Source organism: Nicrophorus vespilloides, unplaced genomic scaffold (genome assembly GCF_001412225.1).
Source record: "Nicrophorus vespilloides isolate i.1.1-1 unplaced genomic scaffold, Nicve_v1.0, whole genome shotgun sequence".
NCBI lineage: Eukaryota > Metazoa > Arthropoda > Insecta > Coleoptera > Silphidae > Nicrophorus > Nicrophorus vespilloides.
The window spans coordinates 848-13,718 of NW_017095625.1; the positions used below are offsets into that span (position 1 = coordinate 848).

The window sequence follows — 12,871 nt, forward strand, 5'->3', positions numbered from 1 at the left end:
TTGCAACATTTTAAAAAGGAAAACAAAATTGGAAAGTTTAAATAAAACGAAAATATTTCTATGAATTATTTATATTCAAATACAAATTATAAACAATTTTTTTCATTTAAAATACTGTACACATACAGATTTTTTTGTTGATATGGCAACCTGTGATATGGAGAACAATAAAATTACAAAATAAAGCCGCCATAATTTTCATTATCTTATACAATAATTATTTACTGCTTATTTACACGAAATTAAAGAAAGGGGGATCGGTGAATAAGACGTGGACACACTCGAAAACAAGATGAGAAAATCTTCACAGAAGATTGGAAGTCCAAAGGAAAGGAAATCATAATATTTATATATATATAAATATATATAAAAAAAAAAACAAAACAAAAAAAATTGCGCCTAACTTCACAAGATTTTCAAAATCGACAGGATTCGAAGGAAGATCATCTTTCGTTATTTATGTTTTCTGTTTGTTGTTTGGTAGAAGTTTGGGAGTATGCTGTAGGGTTGGTTGTTGGTGGTGGATTCAGAGCAGGAGAGAAAATATATAAATTTAAAACATTTATAAAATTAAACACTAAAATTAGAGATCAAAAATTCATTGCCGCATCATGTTTCCTTTTCGTTCTTTTTTTTTTGTAGTTTTCGCTAAGAGAAAATAAAATTGCACCCAAAATTAAAATAAAAATTATATAATTAAAATAATAAATTATTCGGAAAAACTTAAAGATCTACATGAAAAAAAAAATATAATATATATATATAACACAATAACTGCTGCTGCTGCCATCTCGTGAACACAAATTAACTTACGAAAAAAATAATAATAAAATAAACTAAAAATATTTAATAAAAAAAAAATACTGGGTATTCGCTTAAATAAAATCTGCTCGTTTTTCCTTCACTCTGGTATATATAATAAATCTAATTTATATAATAAAAATCTATCTATTAAAAATCACATTATAAATAGAGCAAAAATTTAAAATTTTTGTTTTTTCTTTACTTTTTTTTTTGAAAGAAAAAGTTTCTATATATATATATATATATTTCACTATATATATTTATATATGTAAAATTGCCAATGAATTGTTGTCTTCTTAATAGGTGAATTCGTTTTGCAAGAAAACCGAGACAGTTTCTTCGAATTCCTTCAGTAAGAAGAGATTGCGATATGTGTTTTAATTAAAATTTTCGTTTCTTTTATGTAGTAATAATAATAAATCTTTTGTTTTGTGTCTATGTACAACTTAATTAATTAAAAACTAAAAGTACGATGCGCCAAAAAGTTGATTAATTGAAGAAAAAAAAATACTAAAAAAAAAACAAACTCTTAAACAATAGCTAATGTACTTAAGAAAACAAAAAATAATAATATAGAATAGAAGTCGGAGGGGGCGGGGGTTGTATGAATTTGTGTCGTTTCTATCAGTTATATTACGAAATATAAATTGATACCTGTTTGTTTTCTTCTTTGTTTTGTTTCTGTTTACAGCTTTCAGTTAGGAAAGAAAAACTTTACGAAGGATTTCCTAATTTAAATATTTTTTTTTTCATATAATATAATACTATATAAGTGTTTTTAGGCACTGCGTGTTTTCAGGCAGGTAGGGAGAGAGTCGATCGATTCGAAATTTCCCACCAAAACGTGTATGTTTTCATAGTCGAAAATTAAAAATTCCCCAAAAGTCTCCCCACACAAATTTGGAGCTCATACGATTTTTGTTGTTCTTCTTGTTGTAGCTGCTGTTCTTCTGCTTCTTCTTCATCATCTTCTTTCAGTTATTCGTCTTCCTCTCTTTGCTCTTTTTTTTATCTCTCTTTCATTCTTTCTCTCTTTGTTTTTTTTTTTAAATTTTATTTGAAGAAACATAAACTAATCTTTCACTAGCCTGTAAATATGATGCTCGCCTCTCTCCGACGTCGACACTTCAAATACGTACGCTGTACATAGAAGGGTCTCTTGCGTGTCTCTATTACTCACAACCTGTTAACAAAAAGAAAGCATTACACACATGATATGACGCATTTTCAATTTGCGTTACGACAATAAAATAAACAAAATTTGTCTTCTTCATTGTTACAACAATGTAACATTTATATTCAACCGTTTAGACAAATCATTGTTCGTTAACTACCATGAATTTATTGGCTGTAAAACTTAATGAACAATTGGCGATGATCAAACTTCAAATTAGTTGACTGTTTTACGATTTTCTTGTATTTTATTCAAAATTAATAAGCAACTAAAATTTTATTATCCGTTACACTCATCAATGGAATTATCTAATATTTTAATAACGAGAAAAATGTTACTATTTCCTTTAATTATGTCTCAACTTCTATCAAAAGTGACATATATTGTTTACTGCTTTTTATCCTGAACACATCTAGCAACAAATTTGAATAGATATGTCAAAATGTTTTGAATCAAAAATATAAGTGAATAATGAAAGAACATTAATGGAACAAAAGAAATATGCAACAATGGCTAATATTTCATTCAAATGTAATCAACTATTAATGATATCTAAAGTAATTTTCTATCAAAAGGAATATAATAGAGAATGGGTACATTGAAATTATAGTGTTAGTAGTTTGTACATATATTCATACATCCAATTTATATCTTTTATAAATTCGGGTTGACATGTAATACATCTCTAATTGACAGATAAGTTATCATTTTATTAAAGACATATTTTTTCTGTTAAAGATTTTTTTTAAGATTTGAGCTTTCTTCATTGCTTTCTTCATTATTGGGTAATTTTTGCGATCTCAGCAAATCAGTGATTCTCAACCTCTTTACCACGTGATCCAACATATTTGTTTGATCATGAACTGTAACCCAATTGTTATAACTATTTCACAGCTTTGACAAAAGGTGACAGCTGTCATTTTGCAATTTTGGGCTGAGAAACGCTGGTCTATATGATAATATACATACAATTTGTATTTGATATAATTGCATTCAAAGGTCTATACAAATGTTACAATACTTTTTTTTCTCAAGTTGTAAATAATAAATGTATGTCATTTTATTAAAGACATATTTTTATTGTAAAAGATTTTTTTTACGATTTGAGCTTTTTAACCATCTCATCATATCAGCGTTTCTCAACCTCTTTACCAAGTGATTTAACTTATTTCTTTGTTATTGACCTGTAAACCAATTGCTATAAGTATTTCACAGTTTTGACACAAGGTGACAGTTGTCATTTTATAATTATGGTCTAAGAAACGTTGGTCTATATGATAATATAGATACAATTTGTATTTGTTATAATTGCATTGAAAGGTGACAGCTGTCATTTTACAATTATGGTTTGAGAAACGCTGGTCTATATGATAATATAGATAAAATTTGGATTTGATATAATTGCATTCAAAGGTCGGCTTTGATACAAGGTGACAGCTGTCAATTTGCAATCTTGGGTTGAGAAACGCTGGTCCATATGATAATATACTTAAAATTTATATTTGATATAATTGTATCGTGTTGCAAATAATAAAGGCATGTAATAATTACCTGTAGTATTGTGAAGTTTTCCAGTACGCTGTTCATCATATATTTCTCAGGCAAGTGTTTCAGTTTGTGGATGAAGTTGATCATGTATTCGCACATGGGTGATCTGTGGATTCGATAAACGAACCGGCCGTTCTCGTATCGCGCGTACTCCGTTTCAACTTTTTCCACGACCTGCTTCCCGAACGAACAGACCTTCGTACTGCAGGTTATCGTCATGTTCTCATTACTTTCGTATCTGCAATCAAGAGTTAAAACGTGGTGTCAACAGACGGAACAGAAGATTGGTAAATGAACGTACGAGGAGGTAACACCGTAGAAAGCACCGGCTTCGTCCTGTATGCTGCTGTTCAGATCCGCCCAAAATTTGACGAGGAAGAAGGCGTTTTGGGGACCCTTATCATATAGCTCTTTGAGGCCGCCCTTTTTCTCCGGAAATTTGTCGTAGATCTGCCGTACATCGACAGCCTAATAAATCACAAAAAAAAAAGAAATTAGTAAACTAAATGGGCTTCATCTTTCGGGGAAAAGTTACCTCTAATAAGGGATCCGAGTAGGTTATGGCAGGTCCTCCTATGTGTACGAACAGGTGTCTGGGGTACTGAAAACGATCAAATTGAATTAGTTAAATTTAATTCCAATAAATTGTTGGGTTCAATTCACATTTACCGCTTCTTCTCTGTTCTGGTTTTCCATGAAGGCAGAGAATTCGACGAGCCTGAGCTTGTGGGTGGCGATCGCCTTGCCCTCCCAAGGTGGCGGGGGCGGCGCTTGTAAAGGTCCCACCTCCCCGCTGGACACGGCCGTCGCCGGTTTACCACCAGGATACGATGCTTGTGTGAAAGGTTTGACACTGCAAAGAAATCACAATTAGCACATCAAACTTACAAATAAATTAAGAAAGAAAACTCACTCTTGCGACGTGCCCGGCTGTAATCCTGGCTGCCAGAATTGCTAAAACAAACAGAAACATAATTGAATAAATAAAAATGAGATTATAGTAAATCCTATAAACATCAAAATAGATACCAAAAAGAAACCTTTCAAGGCAAGCGCGCGCTTTTTTTTTTTGCTGCAAACAATTCACGTCATACTTTTTCCTACTCCTCGACCAATCAGAAAAATTTGGAATATTTTTGATTGGAGGAATCGTAATATAAAACATGTAATCATAAACTTTAAATTGCTTGCGTCCATTTTTAAGTCTTATCTTTAATGTGGACACGCATCATCAATTAACTGACATTTAAGTACTTTTGATGGTAACGGGGATTTTTAGCTAAAGCGGATGGAAGCTTCAACATAATGTATATATGGCCAGCAGCAACACACAGCAAGCGAAAATTATAATTCTGTCTGTTTATTGCATAAAATCAACCTAGAAAACACACCAAACAGCGACGATCTATTTGCTTCGGTTTTTGGGGATTTCGGTTTTAGTAGTTGGCAGCTCACAGGTTGCGCACTTACCGGTGGCGCGGGGGGGTACAAAGGCAACTGCTTGCTGTGCATTGGCGCGGCGGATATTATCTGTGCACTGGACATAGTGGACATCGTCTGCAGTGCCTTTTCCTTCGCTGCGTGATCCTAATCATCATCATCAACAACACAAATCAGCACAGACACACAAAACGAATTCACGGTAGACGTAGGGAGAATAATTAAAATTTTGGCCCATTGGTAACCATGGATACTTCAAATTTGGCCCGCGGGCCACGTATTGAAATTAGAAAATAAAATAAAACTGGATTTACAATTCAGAACAAAATAGATCGAAACAAAATTCATTCGTAGATTTCATAATTTCACATTTTCTTTCAAATTGTAAATATAAACAATATCAACAATTAGTATTTTAATTGACATTTTCTTCATGAATTATCCTAACGGGACATCATTAGCAAATTAACAATAATCAACATTCATTCTTAAATTCATTGCGTCTTACAGTTCAACTATATTTTCAAATAAGTCATTTCTTATAAATGTGGAAACTCTGCTATAAAAGAAACAAAATGACAGTGAAAAGCTTCAATGGTGCCACTAAATCCATTTAGGCATAAACAACGTCATACATTCTGGAGGGACGCGCGCTTAAGCTGTTGTAGAAAGAAAAAGAGAAGCTCGAAACAAAAAACAAAAACTCGGACTACTCGATTCGATTTCTTGCGAAATATAAATATTTCTTTATACAACATGTTGTATTCTGAGGGGGGCATATGGATGGGATTTCTTTTGTTTTATGTACATATAATAAAATCTTTGGACCGTATACTTACAACCTTCAATTTCGCCTGAATTTCCCGCAACTTCCTTCGCGCCAAAACCTGTATGTGCGAGCTGACTTGCTTTCTCGTCCGCGTCTTCCCCGTCCTCAGTTTGATGTACCTTGCAATTAATTCGTTCCTACCTAAAAAAGTCAACAAAGAAACAAAGATATGAAATTAATGAATAGATCGAACTCATTACGAATCTCAATTAACGATGATGATTAATGGCGATGCTTACGGTGCAACTAACGAAAATCTCATTATTGCACGGGCGAAGAATTGAATGGAACTTTCGCATGGAGAGGAAAAGGAAAGGAAATCACAAGTTTAATTAAAATATACAAAAGTGTGGATCGAAGGTCAGTCGATTCGTGATTAATAGGACCATCCAAAAATAACGCAGATTATCGAAGATGTGAACGAACGGAAAGGTAAATTTAGAGGTTTGGTTTCATTATTTTGCGCGCAAAAAATATATATATGAAATTTAACATTTGTATAGCAACGTCTGGCATAAATCCAATATTTCCATTTAACTGAATGGTAGATCAATGGAACGTTGGTTATTAGCGAAATAAATAGTACTTCAAGATCAAACGGACAACGAAACTGAAGCCTTTACATTTCCAAGAAATTTGCTTGTAAATCATTTTTCACAATATAATATTTTATACTATAAAAAACATTAACATTGAACATTAACACGATTTTGTTAACAAATTAACAAATATAATTAGTGCAAATTTTAATCACTGTATGAAATTGATAAATTTACTAATAATAAAATATGGTACAAATTGGTACATATTGTTATTAATATTAATTGAAACTTTATTACAAAATAATTTGGATTTATTTTTTTTTCAATATATAAAAATCTTAATAAATCTAATAAAAGTCATGTATCTAATAATATACAACAAATATTAAATTAAACATAATAAATCGAAACTTATTTCTTGATCTTAGAAAGTCATGGAATTGAAATATAAGTGTTTTTTTTTAAATTTGGCACATCAAACGACTTTTATAAATTGCGTCGGAAAAATGAAAGATTACTATAATGTATGAACCAATAAGTGGAATAAGTGAAAGAACATCGATATTTTCAGGATTATTGAGGTAAGTGTTATGAAAATTTGTTAAATATTAGATGTATACAAGTGAATTTTATATTTTTAAATTTTTAAGCAAAAAATCTGTAAGTTACCATTTTTGGTTACAAATTATATTTATGTTGGTAAAAATGTCTATATTTTAAATAGCGATATTCGTTTGTAAGTAATATCATACAGTTTGTAAAATAACTTTGACTTTTTCTCTCGAGTGAATTGTAAAGTAATTCACTGCGTCTACTCTTCAAACTATTTGTACTTGTTCAAGAAACTATAAGATATTTTACATATGTTTAAAATATTCGTTTGTAAGTAATGAAAAATTTGAGCAAAAGAAATCAATGATTTTTTTTTATAGCAATTGGTAACATTCAATAACATTAAGTAATACGAAATATAGGGTTAACATATAGTTTAAGTAATGTGTTATATTGGTAAATAATGTTAATATAATGATATAATGTTGATATAATTATTATTCTTAATAAAGAATGGATGAGATCAATCGCATTACTAGTTTGTATTAAACAATAATCAGAAGCTTTGGGTATTTGGAGGTGGTGATTGAATGGTGGTGTGACCAGAATAAACAATAATAGGACCTCTGTCGTCTTCATTAGCGCGGAATTTAAAAAGAGAGGAAACTGCAGGTGGGCAATAAACTGTGAAATTCGCTTTCTGTTAGCAGTGCAAAAACGGGGGGAGAAAGGGATGGAGGAGGTGGCGGTTCCTCGGGGGCGGTTTTGTAAAGAGGGTTGCCAATACGAAACACGGCAAGGACACATCTTTATTTATAATACGCGCGAGAATGGAGAGCGAACGAAGGAGGAGAAAAAAAAGGAAGGAGAAGGATGAGAGGGAGCGAGAAGGAGAATTAAGGGATCGGGCGAGGGGTGTGTTTGTGCGTTTCGGGGATGGCAGGAAGCAAGGAAGGAAAATGGGGGATTGAGAGAGGAGATCCCGGGAGGGTGGCGGTGAGGGTGGTTGTTGGGGAGGTTGGCGGATGCTGACGGGAGTGGGTGGGCGGAGGGGTGCTTTAACAGGCAGCAGCACCGAGTAGCGGCCCCGAAACTATGTCAAGAATGTGCAATTAGTGAACGAGCCGGGAGCGGGAAGAAAATATAAAGAAGGGTGGCTGTGATGCTGCTACAGCCTCTGTTGCCGCCACCGCCGCCTCCTCTGCCGCCTTCTCTTCCTCCGCCGTCGCAAACTATAAACTCCTCTCAGTTGGCGGCGGCGGCAGCGGCGGCAATGAACAACTTGCACACAGCCGCCAACGCTCACCGAACCCCCCCTTTTAGGTCCATCCTCACCACCCCCGAAACAACTTTATTCCTGGGAATATTAAAGAATAAGTTTTCGCATTAATTCCGAGACAAGCGGAGGAAAAAAAATTAATTTACAATAAACATTATTTGATATGCACCTCTGTTTTTTTTCAGGCCGTAGGGAATTTCATACTTGCAGAAAACAAAAGTGCAAAGGACAAACAAAAAATAATAGCCGTAGGGATGAAATGATGAGGGGTGAAGATGTACAATTAAAATTTAATTAATAACACATTTTTTTTTCATGTAATGCCGCGGGATTACGTAATACAGTGCGGATTATCGCCGGGCTTTAATTAATATTCGTTCGTTCATAATAAAGTTAAATTTAAATATTTTATGTTTGGATAATAAAACTTGATATGAATAAAAACAGCAAAATGTTATGATCTTCTAAAGCCTGTTTTATAATCCAGTTTCGTCTCTATAAAAGGGTAAAAAGTTTCCAAATTCAAATTGTTTTAATAAGTGCAACTTTCTTTATGAATTGTTTTTCTTTATTAATTTTCTCAGTGATTATTTCACTTGAAATTATTTAAACATTAAAATGTACAAATTTTTGCAGCAAAATGTTTACTTCAAAAGCAGAAAACTATGATGTGTCACTAGAGATTTTTATGAAATTGAAAAAAATGAAATTATTAAGCTATTATGAAAAATTATGAAAATTGTGTTTTTGTACACCAAAATTAAAAGACAAATTATACAAATATTTATAAAATAAGTAATATAACAAAATTTTTATCCATGCATATTTACATAATATAAAGTGTATGTAATCGTAACTCAAAAGTTCTTTTTAAATATTGTTGTTTGTTGCAACAGTTTTTAATTGACATTAATATAATTTGCATATAATGGAAATTTAAAAACATTTTTCCAATAAAAATGTAAAATGACAATATTTTTGATTATACTTGGACTGCAAAAACACTAAAACCTTATTAGCGAGGATCGTATAAATAACAAAACAAATATTTTCGTTTATAAAAATTATTTTTGGAAATACAGCATTATTTGAAACTTTTTTACACATCACACATAACTCGGGCAAGTATGATTAGATTGGCCTTAGGTATAACGCGTATATTTGGTTTTATAGAAATGGTGCGTTATGTAAATCGTGTTATATCAGACAAAGAAAACTTTGAATTTTCAACATATTTTTGATTGTTTGCTAAAACGTAATTCTATTATAATTTACTAATGATTTGTAAGTTGCGTTAACTTTACTTATCAAATGACATATGTATATTTGTAATAATATAATAATTCTGTTCATTAATGTGAATATTATAGTAGTGAACTAATACGAATTCTGAATACATATTATTTGATAAGGTTTTTTTGCCCGTTTCGTCCGTCGACTGGCTTTGAATTTCATCCTGGCGGAATAATAATGCTTGGCCGAAGGACAAAAAAGAAGTGGAGGCGAAGGGACAAAATAGAAGGATAAGGGTGAAGATATTGACCGTCGTTGCTCTCCGGAGTCGGGCATGTCTCGATGTCCATCGCCTGGAGATTGCGAGAGCGGACATGCGGGAGGATAGGATGAGGAGGAGGTACGGGGGTCCGAATGGATGGGACTCGACTTTAACAGCGGGAGGAAGGGAGTGAGGAAGGACGATTTTCGCGGAGGAGGACGACATATCGCGTTGACAACTGGACACATTCTCTCCCACTTGGAAGGACACAAAAGAAGGAGAGCGCAGAGCTAAAAAGATGGGAGATACAAAAGTGTGCGAAAGCGGAGGATGGAGATTGTGTAATAATACGCTGGATTCACACATTACCACCCCCGGAGCTCTTATTTCCGGTCAACCGGAAACCAATATAACGGGCTTTTCCCTTTTCCCAGCTCACCCCCCGTTTCCCGCTCACCCGACCCGGAGGCAGCAACCGCCGCCCCCTGCAGCCCGAACACCACCACCTACATCACTCCGACCGCCCCCTCCATCTGCATCTCCTCTCTGCCGTTTCCGCAATAAGCAAATCACTCACCATACATTTTTCCTTCGTCCGAGAGGATGATTTTCCGACGTCCGCAAGGCGGATAGATGGCTAGCGCCTCCTGGAAGCTCTGCTCGATGTCCGGACTCCAGACGCCCTCCGCGTCCGCCGCGGCCATATCCTTTTCGTCCTGCCATCCAAATAAAGTCATCGTTTTTAGTTAGTTAGTTAGTTAATAAGAGTGCATGCACGACGCGTAACTGTAGTAGTATTGAATGAAAGCATATTTCGCATTCCGCACTTACTACATCTCATTTATACTATACGTGTGAGACAAAAAAAACAATAACATCAACGAGGACCTTTACGCAAGAGACCCGTTGCGTCAATTTGTTTACAAATATACTCAAAAGGCGTAAAACCGATAGTCGCAGAAAAACCTAATCACCTCATCAACATCAATGATGCTCTTTCCAGACCAAAACAAACATGATGCAGCTCAGCATCAATAGCACTGCGGTAAACAGATTTTCACTTCGCGACGGCCGTAATCTCTGTGTTTATGATACCGCTCTACGGTGATAACGCCATTATCGTCTAATTTTAGCCGAGTGTCTTGTCCGAAAATGACGCCACCGGACGAAACCTCCCGCAGTCAGCTGCATCTAACATGTCAACAGTTCAAATGGAAAAGCGCATTAGATATTATTTCTATCCGTCCATCCGTCCCTGGGTTATGGACCCATTACAGAAGGTCGCAGCGAGTTCAGCTTCGAACTATCATCGAACACGTAACCGACGCCATCAAATGCAATGCCAATTGCCTCCAACTTATCAACACTCCAATTGACGCCCATACACCATTTATCGACCATTAACGATATTCAATGAACATTTCCATCACATATCGATGGTTATGTTTCAACTGTAAACCATAAAATCTTTACTTGCTGTTCAAATACTTTTATTATTATACAAACAATAATAGATTCAGTATTACACTTATAGTTCATTTTTCAATTCCGACTACTCTTGCAGCTTTTTTTTTTAATAAAAGGCGAAAGTTATAATTCAAATCTTTTAACAAATAAAAGTACTAATTATAACGTTTAACCATTATTATTCAAATAACTTCCTGTTTCTTGTAAAATCAGTGAGTGAAAAAATGTTATGCATGTTATCGAGAATCAAGAGAAAGTTATCAAAATAATACGAGAATTAATTATTAATACATTTTAAACATAATTTTGTGATATTAAATTTAGTATATATTTCGAGATCAATAAAAATGTGTTTACAACAAATTAAAAGATTTATGGAATGGCAGAAACTTACAATTTTTTTAACATATTTTAGTTTTTGTTATATATTTACTTTTTGTGTTGAAAATATATTAAATTGATATTTTGTAAACTATTTTATATTGAAGTGTTGTACTATATGAAAAAATAAATTATGAATTGCATCGTGACTGTTAAATATGTCAAACGTTTATTAAATAATAATGAAAATGAAAATATTTCCACAAAATATGGGACGTTATATAAACAACAACAAAAATAATGGATTGTGGACATTGTAAAATTAATAATGCATAAAGTAAATCAATAATTTCCAACGAATAATGCACAAATTAAAAAAAAATATATATGCATTTTATTGATTACATCTATACTTTTTGATAAAAAATTGGAAATTATAAATTATTTACGTTTTACTTAAATTGTATTCACTATGTATAGTTTCATGTGTAAAATCATATTAATAAATTTGTTTATTTTAATCAAATAAATAAGATCAAACAATCATTTCTTTTGTAAAACGTGAATTCGTAAAGTGAGAACAAATTAAAGCTGAATCTAGAGATTCGTGAATCAAGTATTAATTATATACTTTTTGATAAACAATTTGTTTTAAGTAATTAATTTAGAAATTATAAATTATTTACGTTTTACATACATTGTGTTCACTGTTCTGTTTTTGTGCAGTCCTTTTTATGCGATTTTATTTTTGTGCGATTTTTTTTATGCGGTATATAAAATCCAACCAATTCCAACGGCGTCGGCACCATTGTAATGTTTTCTATCAATGTATATATGTATAGCCTGCTTAAACGATTCTGTTAGTCGATTTTGAACCAATTCATCACAAGAAGATGCGCTTTGGATTAACAAGGGTTATGTATGTGCATTTTTGAAAATTTTTGTACAATGAGAAATTAATATGTTTCCATGTGTAATTTAATTATTTATTTTGTTTGGATGCACTTTTTCATGGATTTCGTACATCTTAGACATATTTTTTTATGCGGTCCCTATCCCCCGCATAAAAAAAAATCTGTAATGTATTATACAAAATTATAGGTTATATGTAAGTATTTGTACAAAATTTTTGAGCGATTATTTTTATGCGGTCCCTATCTATCGCGCAAATACAGGTTTTACTGTATATAGTTTCGTATGTAAAATCATATTAATAAACTAGTTTGTTTCAATTAAATAAAAAATAATCTATTAATGTTATTTCAATCATTTCTTCTGTAAAACGTGAATTCGTAAAATGAGAACAAATTGAAGCTGAATCTGGGGATTCGTGAATCAAGTATTAATTACTTTTTAATTGATTATTGGAACGCTGATTATTTTGAGTTCATTACAAATAATGTGAATGTTATGAATTATT

General features: G+C 32.8%; 1 protein-coding gene across 6 annotated transcripts in view; it reads right to left on the reverse strand.

Moving 5' to 3' along the window:
- Window positions 1-1,876: 1,876 nt before the first annotated feature.
- LOC108558516 (protein scalloped) overlaps window positions 1,877-12,871 on the reverse strand; it is a 60,190-nt gene continuing 49,195 nt past the window's right edge. For 3 of the 6 annotated variants that reach the window (XM_017915446.1, XM_017915461.1, XM_017915454.1), the window contains exons 3-11: window positions 10,241-10,379; window positions 5,806-5,936; window positions 4,997-5,113; window positions 4,440-4,480; window positions 4,190-4,379; window positions 4,062-4,127; window positions 3,828-3,994; window positions 3,530-3,764; window positions 1,877-1,987 (exon numbers count right to left, since the gene is read on the reverse strand). In XM_017915446.1, the coding sequence (XP_017770935.1) occupies window positions 1,877-1,987; window positions 3,530-3,764; window positions 3,828-3,994; window positions 4,062-4,127; window positions 4,190-4,379; window positions 4,440-4,480; window positions 4,997-5,113; window positions 5,806-5,936; window positions 10,241-10,379 (1,197 nt within the window). The remainder of the gene's footprint in view (window positions 1,988-3,529; window positions 3,765-3,827; window positions 3,995-4,061; window positions 4,128-4,189; window positions 4,380-4,439; window positions 4,481-4,996; window positions 5,114-5,805; window positions 5,937-10,240; window positions 10,380-12,871) is intronic. The other 3 variants (XM_017915469.1, XM_017915485.1, XM_017915478.1) reach the window with 3 other exon arrangements.